Genomic DNA, 21,328 nt, shown 5'->3' on the forward strand with positions numbered 1-21,328 from the left:
ACTTCCATTACAATGGATGAGATTAAGAATGTTATTTTTTCTATGAATCTGGGGAAAGCTCCTGGCCCTGATGGGTTTACCGTTGAATTTTATAAATGTTTTGCTTCTTTATTGATTCCTTGGCTCTATAAGGTTTTTGAGGCTTCTTTGAAACTTGGTAAACTTCCGGAATCTTTTAATAGAGCATCAATTTCTTTAATACTAAAGAAGGATAAAGACCCTGCTCAATGTGCATCTTATAGACCAATATCTTTATTAAATGTTGATTCTAAAGTTTTTTCTAAGTTATTAGCAAATAGACTAGAAAAAGTACTTCCTTCTATTATTTCGGAAGACCAAACGGGTTTTATTAAAGGTCGTTACTCTTTTTATAATATTCGTACATTGTTAAATATCGTTTATACTCCCTCACAAAATGTTCCTGAGTGTGTTATTTCTTTAGATGCCGAGAAAGCTTTTGATAGAGTAGAATGGCCTTATTTATTTAAGGTGCTTGAAATGTTTAATTTTAGCTTGAAATTTATATCCTGGATTAAACTGTTATATCACTCCCCTGTAGCCTCGGTTCGTACTAACTCCTTAAACTCACCTTTTTTTCCTCTCTTTCGTGGTACTCGACAAGGCTGTCCTCTTAGTCCCCTATTATTTGATATTGCATTAGAACCTCTTGCAATTGCTATTCGAGAATCTTCAAATATTACTGGGATAACTCGGGGATTAAAGTCCCATAAATTATCACTCTATGCTGATGATTTACTTTTATATATTTCTAATCCTGAGAGATCCATTCCTGCTGTTTTAGAGTTATTAGCACAATTTGGTCTTTTCTCAGGTTATAAATTAAATCTTAGTAAGAGTGAACTTTTTCCGATTAATAAACATCTTCCCTTATATTATAAATTTCCATTTAAATTGATTAATAATTACTTTTCATATCTTGGGATTAAAATTACTTGTAAACATAAAGATTTATTTAAGACTAACTTTTTACCATTAATAGACCATATTACTCAACTTTCATCTAAATGGTTTCCCTTATATTTAACTTTGATTGGTCGTATTAATGCAGTTAAGATGTTTTTTTTGCCAAAATTTTTATATGTGTTTCAGGCATTACCAATTTTCGTTCCTAAATCTTTTTTTGATAAAGTTGACTCTAAAATTTCTTCATTTATTTGGCAGAATAAGAATCCGAGACTGGGTAAAATACATTTACAGAAAGCTAAGAGAGATGGAGGTTTAGCATTACCTAACTTTAGATTTTATTATTGGGCTATTAATATTCGACATATGAAATTTTGGTTACTTGACCGGGACATACTATCTATTCCTAAATGGGTAGCATTGGAATTACAATCTGTTCAGGGTTATACACTTGGTTCTATTTTTGGTTCCTCTCTTCCTTTTGATTCGAAACGCCTTAAGCAGGTCTCTAACCCGATAGTTAAATATGCTTTGCGCATTTGGTTTCAATTCAGAAAATTTTTTGATCTTAATCAATTCGGGTTAGCGATTCCTATTTTAGGCAACATATTTTTTCCTCCCTCTTTTACGGATCGCGCTTTTCAAACTTGGAAGACTAAGGGTATTTTACGGTTTTTGGATTTATTTTTAGATGGTTCCCTTATGTCTTTTGAACAATTATCTAATAAATATAACTTATCAAGAATACATTTTTTTAGATATTTACAAGTTAGAAATTTCCTAAGTACTATACTTTCTTCCTTTCCAATGCTTCCTCCTATATATATTTTAGATTCGATAATTAACCTTAATCCATGTCAGAAAGGTGCATCGGCTATGATTTATAATATTATTATGAAACTTAGGAAAGCTCCATTTGATAAGATTAGGGTAGATTGGGAACAGGAATTGGGGCTTACCATTTCTGTGGATGATTGGGGGCAGATTTTACAATTAGTTAATACTTCCTCTATTTGTGCTAAACATTCCCTAATTCAATTTAAAGTGGTTCATAGAGCACATATGTCCAAAGATAAGTTAGCGCGTTTTTACTCGCATATTAATCCTTTCTGTGATAGATGTTCGGGGCAGATAGCCTCTTTAACTCATATGTTTTGGTCTTGCCCTACTTTGGAAACTTTTTGGAGAGATATTTTCAATATTATTTCTAAGGTATTAAATATAGATATCTCTCCTCACCCTATTACTGCTATCTTTGGACTACCTAAAATTTCTAGTAATCTTTCCCCTTCAGCCCGTAGAATGATTGCATTTCTTACTTTAATGGCGAAAAGATGTATTTTACAACATTGGAAAGAGCTTAATGCTCCAACTACCTTTTTTTGGTTTTCTCAGACGATTTTATGTTTGAATCTGGAGAAAATTAGAAGTAACCTTTATGATTCTTCATTTAAATTTGAACAGATTTGGGGACCTTTTATTCGATATTTTCATTTAATGTAATATTTACCCTTCTTGTTTTTTTTTCACTGTTTTAATGGAGGTCGGGATTGAGGACGTGATTTTAAGTTTAACTCTGTTTGGTTTCAAGTTAGCCCATTGCTTTGCTTTGCTTTTAGGTAGTTGCACGGTGGGTTTTTTTTTGGGGGTTTTTTTTTTCTTTTTTTTCCATTGATATATATAAAATCTAGTATACTATTATGTTATCTTGGTTTCTTATGCTTAAATTACATTGTTTGTAGTATTTTCTTTTTGGTATTGTTATCTTTTGGAATTTTATTGTACTTTAACATTGTATTAATGTTTATATGGCTTACCTTTTTTGTATACTTACTCAATAAAAAGATTTAAAAAGAAAAGAAAGAAGGGAAAGAGGCAGAAGAAAAGAAATTATAGGCCAATTAGTCTGACCTCAGTGGTTGGGAAGATTTAGGAAATTTTAAGCATGTGGTTTCAGGATATCCAAAAGCATATGATAAGATAGGCCACAGTCAGCATGGGTTCCTTTAGGAAAAGTCTTGCCTGACAAATCTGTTGGAATTATTTGAAGAAGTAACACGCAGTATAGACAAAGGAGTATCAGTGGATTTTGTGTACTTGAAGGCCTTTGACAAGAGGCTGTTAACAATTTAAGAGCCCAGGGTATTAAAGGAAAGATATTAGTATAGATAGAATATTGGCTGATTGTCAGGAGACAAAGACTGGAAATAATGGGAGCATTTTCTGCTCAGCTGCCAGTGACTGGTGGTGTTCAACGGGGGTCTGTGCTAGGACAGATTCTTCTTACATTCTATGTCAATGATTTGGATGATGTAATTGATGTAATTTAGATAACATATCATCCAAACATTTGTGACCAAGTTTGCGGATGATACAAAGATAGGTGGAGGGGCAGGTAGTGTTGAGGAAGCAGGGAGCTGCAGAAAGACTTAGTCAGATTAGGAGAATGGACAAAGTGGCAGATGAAATACGGTGTTGGGAAGTGTACAGTCATGCACTTTGGTAGAACAAATAAAAGAGTATTTTCTAAATGGAGAGAAAATTTAAAAATTTGAGGTGCAAAGGGACTTAGGAGTCCTCATGCAGGATTCCTAAAGGTTAATTTGCACGTTGAGTCAGTGGAGAGGAAGTGCAGTGTTCACATTCATTTGGAGAGGACTAGAATACAAAAGCAAAGATATAATGCTTTGGTTTTATAAAGCACTGGTAAGGTCTCACTTGAAGTATTGTGAGCAGTTTTTGGGCTCCTTATCTAAGAAAGGATGTGCTGACATCAGAGAGGGTGCAGAGGAGATTGACAGGAATGATTCTGGGATTGAAAGGATTATTGTTTAAGACTGATTGAGACTCTGGGCCTATACTCACTGGAATTCAGAAGAATGAGGGGTGATCTCATTGAAACTTATCGAATATTGAAAGGCCTTGATAGAGTGGATGTGGAGTGGATGTTTCCTGTGGTGGGGGAGTCTAAGACCAGAGGACACAGCCTCAGCATAGTGGGATGTTCATTTAGAACAGAGATGAGGAAGAATTCTTTAGCTGGAGAGTGTGAATCTGTGGAATTCCTTGCCACAGCTGGCTGTGGAAACCAAGTGATTGGGTGTATTTAAGGCAGAAGTTGATAGGTTCTTGATTAGTCAGGGCATGAAGGGGAGAAGGCAGGGAATTGGGTCTGAGAGGAAAACAGATCAGCCATGATGGAACATAAAATAAATTTTTCATAAATTACGTGACAAAATAAACAAAAATATAATAGATATAACATTGGTGCACATTGAGGGAAATATACACCGAGATAGAATTAGGTTATTCCAGTCAATTCATGACCAGGATGGTAATGGGGAAAAAGCTGTTGTTGAAGGTTGACATGTTGGTCGCTGGGCTCATGTACGTCCTGGCCAATGGCAGCATTGAGAAGAAGGCATGGCCCAGATGATGTGTGCCTCTTTCCTGAGGCATTATTATCCATTCAACAACAGATACGGGACCTCACCACAGTTATGGTTGGAGTTGGGCTCAAGGGGCTGCCTTACCCTGAGTCCAGCAGTCACAATTGGTCTGATTTGTGCCTGGTTTGTTCTGTAGATTGACCAAGATATTGTTTTGTGCCCCCTCAGGACCCCGGCTTCACCGTGCCAATGAGGAGCAGAGAGTGAAATCCCAGGTCCAAGCTCGTAGTGGGCTGGAACACACCCTCTGTACTGACAATGGTTGCAAGGACAGCACCTTTGATGCCCTCAGCTTGGACAGCTCCGACAGTGCAGACACCAACTTGTCTGCGTGTTCCCCTGACAATATTTCCAGGTAAAGGTTGTCTGGATTACTGGGGTGATGATGGAAACAACTATAATAGAGGTTTGATGAGGCTCTTAGATAGGCACATGAATTTGCAGAGAAAGGAGAAATATGGATCATGTACAGGCAGAGGGGATTCATTTATTTCTTCAACGGTTTGAACGGAGCACGACTACGCAAGCGCGTGGACGTCAGCCAGTGAGAACAGCGAGAAGAGTTTAAAAAGAAGACAGGTTTATACAAGGGGCATTGGAGGAGCGGGCGATGGATTAGAGGGAGACAGAGTAGGAAGGCTTTGGCTCAACGGAGCTTTGGCGATAACGGGTCGAGGCGAGGTAGGTTATCTTTGTAGAATACAGACAGGAAGAATGTGTGTGAGGCCAGTTTTCTGTGCCTGGTGTCAGACGTGGGAGGTCCGGGAGACTCCCAGCCTCCCGGACGGCCACATCTGCACAAGATGCATCGAGCTGCAGCTCCTTAGGGACTGCGTTAGGGAACTAGAGATGCAGCTCGATGACCTTCAGCTGGTCAGGGAGAGTGAGGAGGTGATAGAGAGGAGCTACAGGCAGCTGGTCACACTGGGGCCTCAAGAGACAGATAAGTGGGTAACAGTCAGGAGAGGGAAAGGCAAGAGTCAGGTACTAGAGAGTACCCCTGTGTCTGTCCCCCTTAGCAATAAGTACTCCTGTTTGATTACTGTTGGGGGAGACGGCCTACCTGGGGAAGCAACAGTGGTCGTGCCTCTGGCACAGAGTCTGGCCCTGTGGCTCAGAAGGCTAGGGAAAGGAAGAGGATGGCAGTAGTGATAGGGGACTCTATAGTTAGGGGGTCAGACAGGCGTTTCTGTGGACGCAGGAAAGAAACACGGATGGTAGTTTGCCTCCCAGGTGCCAGGGTCCGGGATGTTTCTGATCACGTCCACGATATCCTGAAGTAGAAAGGAGAACAGCCAGAGGTCGTGGTACATATTGCAGACATCCCACCCTGCAAAAACTCATTTCAGGGAAGTATCACCCCCTGCCGACTCCCCCCCACCCTGGGTCAACCTCTAAGGGTGTATGTAATACTTTGTTTAGTGATTTTGTCTAATCTGTAAACCAAGTTGGGTATATGCAGAAAATGTGACATTAAAATATGTACTTATATTATATTATCATGTTTAATCTATTACAACTTTAAGCAAGTCTACAGGGAGTTTGGCGTCATCATGTAGGACATCAATAGAGTAGCTCCTTAGCAGCCAGCCAGCTTGTTTAAATAACGTTAGCTACGCTAATGAACGAATGACACCTGTTAAACTCACCTCAACATGTCTTTTACATTTTCACCCACCGTGGGCAATAGAAAAGTCACTGTTGTAAACAGTGCAGCGAGCAACACTGTCATTATTTTTGAGGTCGACTGTAAAGCCCGCCCACAGAGAAAACTGATAGGTCTACTTAGCATGAAGAGAGACCAATCAGGATGCTCCCTCTCGCTCTCCCTCTCCCTCTCCGGGATATTGTATATAATTTTCGGGCATCAGGGAGCTGCTATCGATATGCCGGAGACTCCCGGAACTTCCGGGAGAGGTGGGATGTCTGATATTGGTACCAACGACGTAGGTAGAAAAAGGGAGAAGTCCTGAAAACAGACTACAGGGAGTTAGGAAAGAAGCTGAGAAGCAGGACCTCAAAGGTAGTCATCTCAGGATTACTGCTTGTGCCACGTGACAGTGAGTATAGGAATAGAGTGAGGTGGAGGATAAATGCGTGGCTGAGGGATTGGAGCAGGGGACAGGGATTCAAAATCTGGATCATTGAGACCTCTTCTGGGGCAGGCGTGACCCGTACAAAAAGGACGGATTGCACTTGAATCTCAGGGGGACCAATATCCTGGCAGGGAGTTTTGTTACCGTTATTGGGAAGAGCTTAAACTAGAATTGCTGGGGGGATGGGAACCGAACTGATGTGACAGAGGAAAAGGAGGTTGGTTCACAAATAAAGAAAGCTTGGAGACAGTGCGAAAGGGAGGATAGGCAGGTGATAAAGAAGGGACGCGCTCAGACCGATGGTTTGAGATGCGTCTATTTTAATGCAAGGAGTATTATGAATAAAGCAGATGAGCTTACAGTGTGGATCAGCATTTGGAGCGATGATGTTGTGGCCATTACAGAGACTTGGATGGCTCAGGGGCAGGAATGGTTACTTTGAGTGCCAGGCTTTAGATGTTTCAGAAAGGACAGGGAGGGAGGCAAAAGAGGTGGGGGCGTGGCACTGCTGATCAGAGATAGTGTCACGGCTGCAGAAAAGGAGGAAGTCATGAAGGGGTTGTCTACTGAGTCTTTGTGGGTGGAAGTTAGAAACAGGAAGGGGTTAATAACTCTACTGAGTGTTTTTTATAGACCGCCCAATAGCAACAGGGACATCAAAGAGCAGATAGGGAGAAAGATTCTGCAAAGGTGTAATAATAACAGGGTTGTTGTGGTGGGAGATTTTAATTTCCTAAATATTGATTGGCATCTCCCTAGAGTGAGGGGTTTAGATGGGGTGGAGTTTGTTAGGTGTGTTCAGGAAGGTTTCTTGACACACTATGTAGATATGCCTACAAGAGGAGAGGCTGTACTTGATCTGGTATTGGGAAATGAACCTAGTCAGGAGACTATTTTGGAGATGGCGATCACAATTCTATCTCCTTGACCATAGCATTGGAGAGGGATAGGAACAGACAAGTTAGGGAAACGTTTAATTGGAGTAAGGGGAAATATGAAGCTATCAGGCAGGAACTTGGAAGCATAAATTGGAAACAGATGTTTCAGGGAAACGTACGGAGGAAATGTGGCAAATGTACAGGGTATATTTGCGTGGAGTTCTGCATAGGTACATTCCAATGAGACAGGGAAAGGATAGTAGGGTACAGGAACCACAGTGTACAAAGGCTGTTGTAAATCTAGTCAAGAGGAAAACAAGAGCTTATGAAAGGCTCAGAAAACTAGGTAATGATTAGAATCTGGAAGATTATAAAGCTAGCAGTAAGGAGCTTAAGAATGAAATAAGGAGAGCCAGGAGCGACCGTGAGAAGGCCTTGGCGAGCAGGATTAAAGAAAACCCCAAGGCATTCTACAAGTATGTGAAGAGCAAGAAGATATGACGCAAGAGAATAGGACCAATCAAGTGTGACAGTGGAAAACTGTGTATGGAACCGGAGGAAATAGCAGAGGTACTTAATGAGTACTTTGCTTCAGTATTCACTACGGAAAAAGATCTTGGCGATTGTAGGGATGACTTGCAGTGGACTGAAAAGCTTGAACATGTAGATATTAAGGAAGAGGATGTGCTGGAGCTTTTGGAAAGCATCAAGTTGGATAAGTCACCAGGACTGGATGGGATGTACCCCAGGCTACTGTGGGAAGCGAAGGAGGAGTTTGCCGATCCTCTGGCGATGATCTTTGCATCATCAATGAGGACCAGAGAGGTTCCGGATTGGAGGGTTGTGGATGTTGTTCCCTTATTCAAGAAAGGGAGTAGAGATAGCCCAGGAAATTATAGGCCAGTGAGTCTTACTTCAGTGGTTGGTAAGTTGATGGAGATGATCCTGAGAGGAAGGATTTATGAACATTTGGAGAGGCATGATATGATTAGGAATAGTCAGCATGGCTTTGTGAAAGGCAGGTCGTGCCTTACAAGCCTGATTGAATTTTTTGAGGATGTGACTAAACACATTGATGAAGGGAGAGCAGTAGATGTAGTATATATGGATTTCAGCAAGGTATTTGGTAAGGTACCCCATGCAAGGTTATTGAGAAAGTAAGGAGGCATGGGATCCAAGGGGACATTGCTTTGTGTATCCAGAATTGGTTTGCCCACAGAAGGCAAAGAGTGGTTGTAGATGGGTCATATTCTTCATGGAGGTTGGTGATCAGTGGTGTGCCTCAGGGATCTGTTCTGGGACCCCTACTCTTCATTTTTTTTTATAAATGACCTGGATGAGGAAGTGGAGGAATGGGTTAGTAAATTTGCTGATGGCACAAAGGTTGCGGTGTTGTGGATATTGTGGAAGGCTGTCAGAGGTTACAACGGGACATTGATAGGATGCAAAACTGCGCTGAGAAGTGGCAGATGAAGTTCAACACAAATAAGTGTGAGTTGGTTCTTTTTGGTAGGTCAAATATGATGGCAAAATATAGTATTAATGGACAGACTCTTGGCAGTGTGGAGGATCAGAGGGATCTTGGGGTCCGAGCCCATAGGACACTCAAAGTTGCTGTGCAGGTTGACTCTATGGTTAAGAAGGCATACGGTACATTGGCCTTCATCAATTGTGGGATTGAGTTTAAGAGCCAAGAGGTAATGCTGCAGCTGTATAGGACGCCGGTCAGACCCCACTTGGAGTACTGTGCTCAGTTCTGGTCGCCTCACTACAGGAAAGATGTGGAAACCATAGAAAGGGTGCAGAGGAGATTTACAAGGATGTTGCCTGGATTGGGGAGCATGCCTTATGAGAATAGGTTGAGTGAACTCGGCCTTTTCTCCTTGGAGCGACGGAGGATGAGAGGTGACCTGATAGAGATGTACAAGATAATGAGAGGCATTGATCGTGTGGATAGTCAGAGGCTTTTTCCCAGGGCTGAAATGGCTAGCACGAGAGGGCGTGGTTTTAAGGTGCTTGGAAGCAGGTACAGAGGAGATGTCAGGCGTAAGTATTTTACTCAGAGAGTGGTGAGTGCATGGAATGGGCCGCCAGCAACTGTGGTGGAGGCAGATACAGTAGGGTCTTTTAAGAGACTCCTGGATAGGTACATGGAGCTCAGAAAAACAGAGGGCTATGGGTAACCCTAAGTAATTTCTAAGGTAAGGACATGTTCGGCACAGCTTTGTGGGCCAAAGGGCCTGTATTGTGCTGTAGGTTTTCTATGTTTCTATTTTTTTATTTGATTTGGCTTTATGCTCAGCTCAGGTATCATGGGATGAATAGCCTGTTCTAGTAGTAGGGAGACAGAGCATTAGTACTGTGTAGAATGAATTTCTCAGTCCATTGTATAGTGACTCTCCCACCCCCTCACTCCCTGCTGCTGAATCCCTCATGTACCAGTCACTTGTCAGCTAGTTTCCCAATTACCCTTCTTCCGTAAATCTGATCCCAGATTCTGGTGCCTGCTGTCACATACAAGACTAGTAACCCATTATCACATCAAAGTTGCTGGTGAACGCAGCAGGCCAGGCAGCATCTCTGGGAAGAGGTACAGTCGACGTTTCAGGCCGAGACCCTTCGTCAGGACTAACTGAAGGAAGAGTGAGTAAGGGATTTGAAAGTTGGAGGGGGAGGGGGAGATCCAAAATGATAGGAGAAGACAGGAGGGGGAGGGATGGAACCAAGAGCTGGACAGGTGATAGGCAAAAGGGATATGAGAGGATCATGGGACAGGAGGCCTAGGGAGAAAGACAAGGCGGGGGGGGGGAACCAGAGGATGGGCAAGGGGTATAGTCAGAGGTACAGAGGGAGAAAAAGGAGAGTGAGAGAAAGAATGTGTGTATAAAAATAAATAACGGATGGGGTACGAGGGGGAGGTGGGGCATTAGCGGAAGTTAGAGAAGTCAATGTTCATGCCATCAGGTTGGAGGCTACCCAGATGGAATATAAGGTGTTGTTCCTCCAACCTGAGTGTGGCTTCATCTTTCAGTTAGTTTCTTCCTTCAGTTAGTCCTGACGAAGGGTCTCGGCCTGAAACGTCGGCTGTACCTCTTCCTAGAGATGCTGCCTAGCCTGCTGCGTTCACCAGCAACTTTGATGTGTGTTGCTTGAATTTCCAGCAACTGCAGAATTCCTGTTGTAACCCATTATCACTGTGCTTATGGCTGACGGCTGTTCGAGGAGTGTCCTTGTGACCTTGTGACCTCGTTCTGCCTCCCCTTCCCACCAGAGTCATTCTCTCCCACCACGGTCATCCCCTCCCCCCGCAGTCAGTCTCTCCCACCACAGTCAGTCTCTCCCACCAATGGTCATTCTCTCCCACCAATGGTCAGTCTCTCCCCCTGCGGTCAGTCTATCCCACCAGTGGTCAGTCTCTCCCCCCATGGTCAGTCTCTCCCCTCATGGTCAGTCTTTCCCCCCATGGTCAGTCTCTCCCACCATGGTCAGTCTCTCCCACCAACGGTCAGTCTCCCCCACCAACGGTCAGTCTCTCCCACCAATGGTCAGTCTCTCCCCCGCAGTCAGCCTCTCCCTCCGCGGTCAGTCTCTCCCACCAATGGTCATTCTCTCCCCTCACGGTCAGTCTCTCCCCCTGCGGTCAGTCTCTCCCACCAGTGGTCATTCTCTCTCCTCATGGTCAGTCTCTCCCACCAACAGTCGGTCTCTTCCCCCGCGGTCAGTCTCTCCCCCCCTGCGGTCAGTCTCTCCTACCAATGGTCATTCTGTCCCACCGCGGTCAGTCTTTCCCTCTGTGGTCAGTCTCTCCCACCAATAGTCAGTCTCTCCCACCAACGGTCAGTCTCTCCCACCGATGGTCATTCTCTCCCACCACAGTCAGTCTCTCCCCTCTGCTGTCGGGCAGAAGATACAAAAACTTGAGAACATGTACTAGCTAGGCTCACAGACAGTTTGTCTTGCTGTTAGAAGGCTCTTGTATGATAAAGATGAACTCTTGATCTCACTGTCTACCTTGTGGTGGCCCTTGTACCTAATGATCCTGTCGTCTTGTACTGTATTTGGTTTCTGCAACACGACATTCTGCATTCCATTTCCTTTTCTACTACCCTGGTGTCATTGTGATTTGAATGATAACATGCAAACAAAGGTTTTTCATTATATCATATATGACAAGAATACACCAGTTACCTCCCTATCCTCTGGCTCCATCCTGCTCGAAGATCTCTCTGCTCCTCCAGCTCCAACCTCTGCATGTCTTCCCCCTTCCTTGCAATCATTGTGAATGTTCACAATGACAGGTAACAAGAGTAAGGTGTTGTGAGCTCTGGCACAGACTAGCCCAGAAGGACCAACAAAGATAGTGTATCTTTGCTGGGCATGTAGGGGTGTAAGTTACGTGGTCATTTCCCAATGTTTTCTGTAGGTGTGAGCAGGCAAGGTCAAAGCTCAAAGATAGATGGATGGGCATTTCGTCGAGGATTTTAAAAAGGGAAAGGAAACTAGACATGCGAAGACAGTTTTCAAAGAAACATTCCCCTTTCCTTGACGTCACTCCCTGTCTCTCATTTCTCTTTCTTCCTCTGTCTCTCATTTCTCTCTCCCCATCTATCTCCATCTATCATTCACCTGCCACTGAAATCCTACTCCACCCTCCCTCTCCTTCTGGACCTATCCGCTGTCTTTCGCCACTCCTCAGTCTACCAATCACTCCAGTCCTGTCTCACTCCCCCTTTCCTCTTTACACTAGCGGCTTCCCTACCCCCCTCATAAGACATAGGAGCAGAATAAGGCGACTCGGCCCATCGAGTCTGCTCTGCCATTCCATCATGCTTGATTTATTATCCCTCTCAACCCCATTCTCCTGGCTTCTCCCCGTAAGTTTTGATGCCCTGTCTAATAAGCAATCTATCAACATCCGCTTTGAATATACCCAATGACTTTACTTCCACAGCCATTTGTGGCAATGAATTCCACAGATTCACCACCCTTGGGCTAAAGAAATTTCCTATCCAATGCCAGCAGATGTTTTCTAGGAACCCGAAATTGCTCACAACATTGCTCGGTCCTGATGCAGGGATTGGACAATTCCTCTACCCCCATAGATTCTACTCGATCTGCTGAGTTCCCCCAGCAGATTGCTCATTGATCCCAAAGATGAGTTGTTTTAGGAGGTACAGAGAGAGGCAGGTTGAAAGGGAGCAATTAATAAATCTCCTGGTACATATGTCAGAGTTTGTCTGGACAGTTGCCACAATCTTGATGTGATCTCACTACCCTAAGTTCCAACACTGGTCGCTTGGAGCTTCATCCTGACAAAATCTGTTGTACGGAGAGTGAGATTGGACTCAACCCAAATATTCTAAGATGCTGTCACCAGACCAAGGTGATGCTTGATGGGCCACATATGTTCACAAGAAAAGGACCTGCTGAATTGAGTTGGGTTGTTTATTCCACACAAGGTGATTGAAACCAGCCTGTAGTGTTTGGTTGGAACCAAGTGCTCACTGTTAATTAGACATGAACTGTGCCTGCAAAGCCTGCTTCAGGATATATTGAAACCTGAGCTATAGTTTATTGGTTAAATCAGCTGTTGTCTCCAAACACCAAACTGCTGAAGATTGAAGTTCCTCATTGGTTAAGTATGGGGCTAATCTTTGTAGTTTGTAATTTGAAGCGGTAAGAAACATCTACAAGATGGTTGTGGGTAACATAACGAGGCTTTTGAGATCTGTCAGCAAATGGCCTAGTCTAGCTTTCATTGACTTTTAAATTAAGGAATGGAAGCCGGAATATTTCCTACTTCACTTCATTTCACGTGGTAATTTCAGTGCACCATGTTATTACAGTTCAGCCAAGAAGCTAACCTGGGACGTAGAGGAGTACCACACAGGGGGGTCCTTAGCCTCACAAGTCTGTGCTGTACATGATGTCAAGTTAAACCAAATCTCTCCTACCCATATGTGATCCATTTCCCTCCACCTCTGAATATTCATTTGTCTATCTAACTGCCTTTCAGTTGTCTGCTTCGAGCATCGCTCTTAGCAGCCTGGTCCAGGCACCTACCACTCTGCAAAAAGCATCCCATACATCTCCTTAAAACTCATGTAAACTGCACATCCTATTGTCCTTGACATTTCTACACTGGGAAAAAGAATCTGACTGTCTTCTCTACCTCTGTCTCCATCTGTTCCTTTCCATTTATTATCTCTGTTATTGTTCCCAGTTGGTCAGTCTGACATCCCGAGGCATTTGAAAGTGAATGAATTGATGAAATAATGCTGCCTGCTATTGAACATTTTCAAACTCCTTTCCCACCACGGCTTTTCCACGAACATACAGAGAACATTTTAACATTTACAGATTTGCGGATCACTCTATTTGTTCCAGGGATGGATGATGGAGGTAGATATTGTACACCAGTACTGAGGGAGAGATGTACTCTCTTTCAGGAGAAACAATGTGTGCTCTCAGCTGAACCTGAAAGATCTCAGGGACAAGGGAACATTCCCTGATGACCTGGGCTACTGTTTAACACCCACCCTGCAGAAAGCCAAACAGTGATCATTGTTGCTTTCTGTTTCCTGAGCCTTACTCTGTTTAAAGTTTCAACACTATAATGCTGTCTGCCCTTCAAATGTGTTTGAAATACTCAACTGGCCAGGCTGTGTCCATGGGAAGAGAAACAGAGTCACAACAAAGGCTCCTCAACCTGACACATTAACACTGATGCTGCCAGACCTGCTCAGCATTTTAGATTGCCAACATCTGCAGTTTTGGTTTTGGTTTTCATTTCAAAAGTACTTTGCTGGATGAGAAATCCCGAGGAAGGCAAAGGCATCACATCTTTGAACTGACTTTCATAGCAGGGATTCCCCAATCCTCAGACAACGATATAGCGTGTTTATACTCAGCCACTGCATTTTATTTACTTCTACACGGGACAGGCATTTCTGGCCCTTTGAGCCGTGCTGCCCAGCAACCCCAGATTTAACCCAGCCTAATCATGGACAATTTACAATGAGCAATTAATCTACCAGCCAGTGCATCCTGGACTGTGGGAGGAAACCCACGCAGTCACAGGGAGAACATATTAACTCCTTACAGGCCGCGGCTGGGATTGAACCCGGGTCACCTGTACTGTAAAGCAGTGTGCTAACCACAATGCTACCGTGTCATTGATATTAAATCTACTCTGTCTATAACCTATGTGATTAGCCATCCTGAAAGCAGGAATGTTTCGATCTTGTTTGAACTCCGACGTCTGGTGTAAAACGAGCAGGGAGTGAAGCAGATGGAGACATACGAGACAGCAGATGCAGGAAGCTGGAACAAGACAAAAGTACTGTAGAGAATCAGTAGGTCAGGCGGCATCTGGGAGGGAAAATCGACAATGTTTGGGTCGAGACCCTTCTTCTAGGCTGGGAGGTGACAAAGGCCCGAAAAGGATAGAATCCTAGTTACTAACTGTTGTAATTCTCCTCCCCATTCCCGCACCAACCTGCCTGTCCTTGGCCTCCTCCACTGCAAGAGTGAGGTTAAATATAAATTGGAGGACAAGCATCTGATATTGCACCTGGGTAGTCTTATTACCTGGCAGTGTGAACATTGAAGTCTCAAATTCCAGGTAACCTCCACTCTTTGCCCCTCTCTCCTCCTGATCTACCCCCATTCTTCCTATACCCACCATAGCACCCCATCACTCTATTTCTTTCCCCTCTTCCACCCACTTCATCTGCCCATCCCCAACCCACTGGGTCACCTCCCCCTACTGTTCTCATTTGCCCAACCACTCCATGCCCCACATTCACCCTAGCAGATTGCTTCATCTTCATCCCTTTGTCATCTCCCAGCCTTTGTCACCACCTCTAATTTCCTCTCCTCCAACTGCCTGTCACCCTCTCCACCTGGATCCAACTACCATTTGCCAGTTCGTTTCCCTCACATATTTATACGGGCTATCTTCCCTCTATTCTGTCAGTCCAGGTGAACAGTCTCAACCTGATACATTTCCTTTCACAGATGTTGCCTGACTATCGGTCTTCCTCCAGAATCTTTTGTGCTGCAGAGAAGGAGCTGCACTGAATTGTGCCAGTTGCATTGCTGTTGACAAATGGCATGAGCTGAGACAACTGAAAAGGCAGGTGGAATGCTGCCAATAGGTGGAGGGGGGAAGAATTTCCAGAATGGAAAGGAGTAAGGCAGCCAAAGAGATCAGGCAAACACAAGATGGTCAGCATTGTGCAGGAGACAACTTGAGCAAGTTATACCACTATCCTCACTGTGTCTGAATTGTGGAACTCCCTCCTGAAAAGCACTGGGGAGCATCTTCACCAGTTCATGAAGGAGCTCACCTTCACCACCTCGATGGCAATTAGGGAAGGGAGATAAACACTGTTGGGACAGCGAACTCCAGACCCAGTAAATAAATCAAATCAGAAGTTGCTGGGAGGAGCAGAAGGTGGGGTAGGCCCTTGGGCCCATTGAGTCTGTACAGACCCTCCAACACCAGTCACACCAAACCCACATTCATGTCATTCTCTTCTTCTCACACATTCTAGCACTCACTACACATCAGGGGCAAATTAAACTGACAAATACACCTATCGATGTGGGAGAAAAGTGAAGCACTTGGGGAAACCCAGAGTCACGGTGAGAACGTGCAAACATCTCACACAGACAGCATGGGAGGTCAGAATTGAATCGCTGTCCTGACCTGTGATTGAACACAGCTCCCAAGACCTCGGTTTGAAGCTGTCAGGCAGTGGCTCTACCAGTTGTATCACTGTGCCGACTATGCTTCGGCTCTGCTCTTTCATCATTTAAAGCCTTGAACCTCTCCCAAGCCCTTATCTTCCTGATTCCTCCTCCCCCTCTGAAGGACAGGTCATAGTGTCTGGGTTCTTTGCAAAATCAGTTTGGCTGGTTGATAAGTTGTGCTCTCTGTCGCTCCCCAGTGGATGCATTTAGTATGTCTGAATTCAAGTTTTTTGTATGGTGTGTTCAGTGAAACTGGTTTCACTAGAATCAGCAAAGTGTAGAATCTGCAGTGGAAGAGCTTTGACCTATTGGACCTGTGTTGGCTCTCTGAAGGGTTGAAGAGAGCAGTGCATTTATCATTGTCAGCCTTTGATAAGGTATCCAGGCATTGCTAAGGGCACATGTGAAGACTTCTCCCAATTGCCTGCCTGATTTAGAGGTGCAAATTTGTAGAGAGATAGCAGACTGTGGCAAGAAGCATATATTGTAATCATAGCTGATTTTAACTTTCCATATATTGACTGGGACTCCCATACTGTAAAAGTGCTGGATTCGATAGAGTTTGTCAAATGTGTTCAGGACAGTTTCCTAAATCAGTAAATAAAGGTCCCAAATTTGAGAGAGTGCGATACTATTAAGGAATGAGACAGGGCAGATGATAAAAGTTTGTGTAAGGGAGCACTTTGCACAGTGATCATAGTTTCATGAGTTTCAAGATAATTATAGAGAAGGATAGATCTGGTCCATGGGTTTTTCTCTACATTGGAGAAAGGCCAATTTTGATGGTATCAGAAAGGATCTGGCAAGTGTGGATTGCGAAAGGCCGTTTTCTTGCAAAGGTGAAATTCTGAGAATACAGCATTTGTCCGTTTCTGTCAGAATAAAAGGCAAAGATTACAGTTTTAGGGAACTTTAGTTTTCAAGAGGTATTAGACCCTGGATAAGAAAAAGAAGGAGATGCACAGCAGGTAAAGGCAGGTAGGAGCAAATGGAATACTTGAGGAGTATAAGAAATGAAAGAGAAGGAAATGAGGAGGGCTAACAAAAGGCGTAAGGTTGTCTGAACAGACAAGGTGAAGATGAATCCCAAGGGGTTCCACAGATATATTTAGAGCAAAAGGATAGCAATGGACAAAATTGGTCCTCTGGAAGTGACCATCTGTGCATGCAGCCAAAAGAGAAGGTGAAGATCTTAAATGGATTTTTTTGCATCATTGTTTACTCAGGAGATGGACACAGAGTCTGTAGAAGTGAGGCAAAGCAGCAGCGAGTTCATGGACCATATACAGATTACAGAGGAGGAGGTATTTTAAGACAAATTGGGTGGATAAGTCCCCATGGCCTGACTAGGTGTTCCCTTGGACCCCACCCTGTGGGGGCTAGTGCAGATGCAGGGATGAGGTGCTGGAGGATTGGAGAATAGCTAATGCTGTTCTGTTGCTTAAGAAAGGTTCTAGGAATAAGCCAGATCATTATAGACTGGTGAGCCTGACATCAGTAATAGGTAAGTTATTGGAAGGTATTCTACAGGACCATATATATAAGTATATATAGATAGACAGGGACTGATTAAGGATAGTGAACATGGTTTTGTGTGCGTAGGTCATGTCTAACCAATCTTGTAGAGTTTTTTCAGGAATTTACTAGAAAAGCTGATAAAGGAAAAGCAGAGGATATTGTCTAAATGGAATTTAGCAAGTTCCTTGACAAGGTCCCACAAGAAGTTTTGATCACTCTGCATTCAAGATGAGTTAGTAAATTGGATTAGACATTGGCTATGTGGGTGAAGCCAGAGAGTGGTAGTAGATGGTTACCTCTCTGACTGGAGGGCTGTGACTAATGGTATGCCGCAGGAATTAGTGCTGGGTCCATTGTTGTTTGTCATCTAGATCAATGATCTGGATGATAATGTTGGAAAATGGATTAGCAAATTTGCAGATGACACCAAGATTGGGAATGTAGCGGACAGTGAGGAAGGCTATCATGACTTGCTGTGGGTCTGGACCAGCTGGAAAAATGGCAATAGAATTTATTGCAGAAAAGAGGTTTTGCATTTTGGAGGACAAACCATGGTGGGTGGTAGAACACTGGGAAGTACAATAGAACAGCGGGATCTGGAAATACAGATCCATCATTCATTGAGAGTGGTGGCACAGGTAGCATAGGGTCGTAAAGAAAGCTTTTGGCACATTGGCCTTCATAAATCACTGAAGTTGGGTGAAACAAGAACTAGAGGTGAAGGGTGAAAGGTGAAATGTTTAAGGGGAATGTAAGGGGATCTTTTTCACTCAGAGGGCAGTGAGAGTGTGGAATGAGCTGCCAGCACAATTGTATTATGAACTTTCGACATGTTTGTCATGTTTTCTATGCTTGTGTGCAGTGCCAGTACGTTCAATGTTGCAAAACTTGAGGAAATGGAACGTCTTTTGAAGGAGGCTCAGGCTGAAAAAGCGTGGCTCATTGAGAGCAAAGTGAGTTCTCATCTTCTATTCCCAGCTTCTGGGGTGATTTCACACTGTGATCACCTTAATGTCTCTTCGTTTCTATCTCAATAAGCTCTGAGTTCCTGTTTGAGTGCTCTGGACATGTTAAAAACATGAAATTCATTTCCTTGTCACCTTCTATGCCAAAAGACATAGACTTTGTAAGCAGTTCATGAACACTGTCTGTTCAGGTGCTGTCTCACAACACAGAAGCTGTAACACTGGATGGATCATATACAGTACTTACAGTAGCAAAGATCAGTCAGTGTTTTCATTCTCATTCAGACTGAGCCCTCCTCTCCTACTGCAGGCACTTGTTCACGCTCGTCTCAGCCAACCTTCCAGGTAGTGATTTTAAGGTCTCACAACTATTTCTGGGTGAAATTCCTTTTTTGTTAATATCGCAATGAATATGTTAAATCCCTGTCTCCAAATGACTGCTAGCACTGATTCTGGTAAAATGCCAGATGGTAACTAGACGGCATACAAGACTGAGATAGATCAGCTGTTTGAGCGGTGTCACAACACCCTCACACTCAAAGTCAGCAAGACTAAGGAGTTGATTGTGGGCTTCAGGAAATGGGGGCTACACACTAGTCCTTAGGGGTCAGTAGTGGAAAAGGTGAGCAGCTTCAAGTTCCTGGGTTTCAATATCTCCTTTCCTGGGCCCAAAACATTGATGCAGTCATGAAGGCAAGCTGGCAGCTCTACTTCATTAGGGAATTTGAAGAAAGTTGATAGGTCACCAAGACTTCTATAGATGTATAGTGGAGAGTGTGACTAGTGGCACAGGAGCTCCATGCACAGAGGCTGCCGAGGTCGTGATCTCAGGCAGCTCCATCATAGGCACCTTAAAGAGGCAGTGCTTCAAGAAGGCAACATCTGTCGTTAAGGAACCTGACCGTCTGAGGTGAGTCCTCTTTTATTTGTACTGACGAGGAAGCACAGGAGCCTGCCAAACCACGCTCAACGATTCAGGAGCAGTTTCTTCACCTTCGCCATCAGCTTTCCCAATTGGCCACGGACACTACGTCATTGTTCCTTTTAGTTTGGACTGTTGATTTGTTTTATAATTTTGTACTGTACTTGTGCCATCAAACAACAAATTTCATGTCATGTGATGATAAACCTGATTCTGACTGAGCACATTGCTGAGAGAAACAGGGCATTCCTCTGTATCCCGTCACCACAGATCCCGTCTTCAGCCAAACTGATTCACTCCACTCTATATGAAGAAACAGCTGCGAGCACTGGATGCAACTAAGTCTCTGGGACCGGTCAATATTCAGCTGCAATACTAAATACACCACCTTTCCATTCCATTTTCATCACTTTTGACATTTTCATCACTTGCAAAGTAGATAATGGTGTTGTCAACAATGCTGTTAGCAATAACCCATTGACCACTGCCCAGTTCAGGCACCTCCAGGTCCATCTTGGTCCAAGTGTGGAGCTGAATGCCAGAGGTGAGAGTAATTGCCCCCAGCATCAAGGCAGTGTTTGACCAAGTGTGGCCATCACTGTTAAAGCTGAAGTCAGTGGACATTGAAGGGTAGGTCGAACCTCAGGAGGCTAAAAGGTTCGGCTTACCCATGTCAACCCTGGCCAATTTTTATAGCTGCACTACAGAAAGCATCCGATCCAGATCCATCATAGTTTGCTACGGTAACAACTCTGCCTAAGACTGCAAGAATCTGCAGAGTTGTGGCCAGTCCATCACAAAAGTTAGTCTCCCCTCCATGCACTTCTTGCTGTCTTGGTAAAGACCCCACCCACCACAAACCTCACTTCTCACCACGCCTGCCCCCCCCCCCCATCGAGCAGAAGCTTAAAAAGCCTGAAAGCTCATGCCACCAAGCTCAAGGACAGCTTCGACCCCAACGTATGATAAGATCTCCCAATCTACCTTCTCATGGCCTGTCCGTACTGCACTTCATCTGTATCTGTTAACACGTTATTCTGCGTGTTTTCCATTGTACCACCTCAATGAAAATGTCTGTATGGATGTTGTGCAAGATGCTGCCTGACCTGTTGAGTTCCTCCAGCATTTTGTGTGTGCTACTCCAAAGTTTTTCACTATATCTTGGTACAGGGAACAATAATTTATTAAACCACTCTAAAGTTGGTTGTGGTCAATAGAGGTTAGTCAATAATTGATTCCTGTAAGAGTTGCTCAGGGCGGTGTCCTAGGCTCCAAACATCCTCACTTGCCCCATCATTTCCATCCATCATGAAGCCACAAGTGGGGATGTTCACTGATGATTGATCACTGTTCAATTCCATTTGCAGCTCCTCAGAAAATGAAGCCGCCCCTAACAAGACCTAGGCTGATAAATGGCAAGCAACATTCATGCAAAGACTGTCTGTCTGTATCTTGTTTTACGGCGGTTGGCATCGAGCTTAATGGTGCATTACCGCCACCCTCTGCTCCAGAATGTGCACTCGACATACATTCTAAATCCCTTCACCCAATTGGGCGCACACACACACACAAACCTACACTTCACCCTCCCATCTTTGACCATCCTAGTATCCTATTTCTGTTTATTCGTCATATCCTATAAAAAAACCCTGTACCCCTTAAAAACGCTAAAAATACCCGGACGTGCTCTCTCACCCATGCCCAGCAACCCTTTTAATGTGAATTCCTGCACCCCCAACTCCCTTAATTATTTCTCATCATCTCTCTCTGTCTCCCATATTTCCTGCAACACAAAACTACATGTTCTACTGACTTCATG

The 21,328-nt window shown here is 43.9% G+C and overlaps 1 protein-coding gene across 7 annotated transcripts in view; it reads left to right on the forward strand.

The window, feature by feature from the left end:
- Nucleotides 1-21,328, forward strand: part of LOC134348215 (pleckstrin homology-like domain family B member 2) — a 308,822-nt gene that overhangs the window by 250,768 nt on the left and 36,726 nt on the right. For all 7 annotated transcript variants that reach the window (XM_063051250.1, XM_063051252.1, XM_063051253.1 and 4 more), the window contains 2 exons: nucleotides 4,542-4,728; nucleotides 18,485-18,575. In XM_063051250.1, coding sequence (XP_062907320.1) covers nucleotides 4,542-4,728; nucleotides 18,485-18,575 — 278 coding nt within the window. The remainder of the gene's footprint in view (nucleotides 1-4,541; nucleotides 4,729-18,484; nucleotides 18,576-21,328) is intronic.

The sequence above is a fragment of the Mobula hypostoma genome, chromosome 6 (genome assembly GCF_963921235.1).
Source record: "Mobula hypostoma chromosome 6, sMobHyp1.1, whole genome shotgun sequence".
NCBI lineage: Eukaryota > Metazoa > Chordata > Chondrichthyes > Myliobatiformes > Myliobatidae > Mobula > Mobula hypostoma.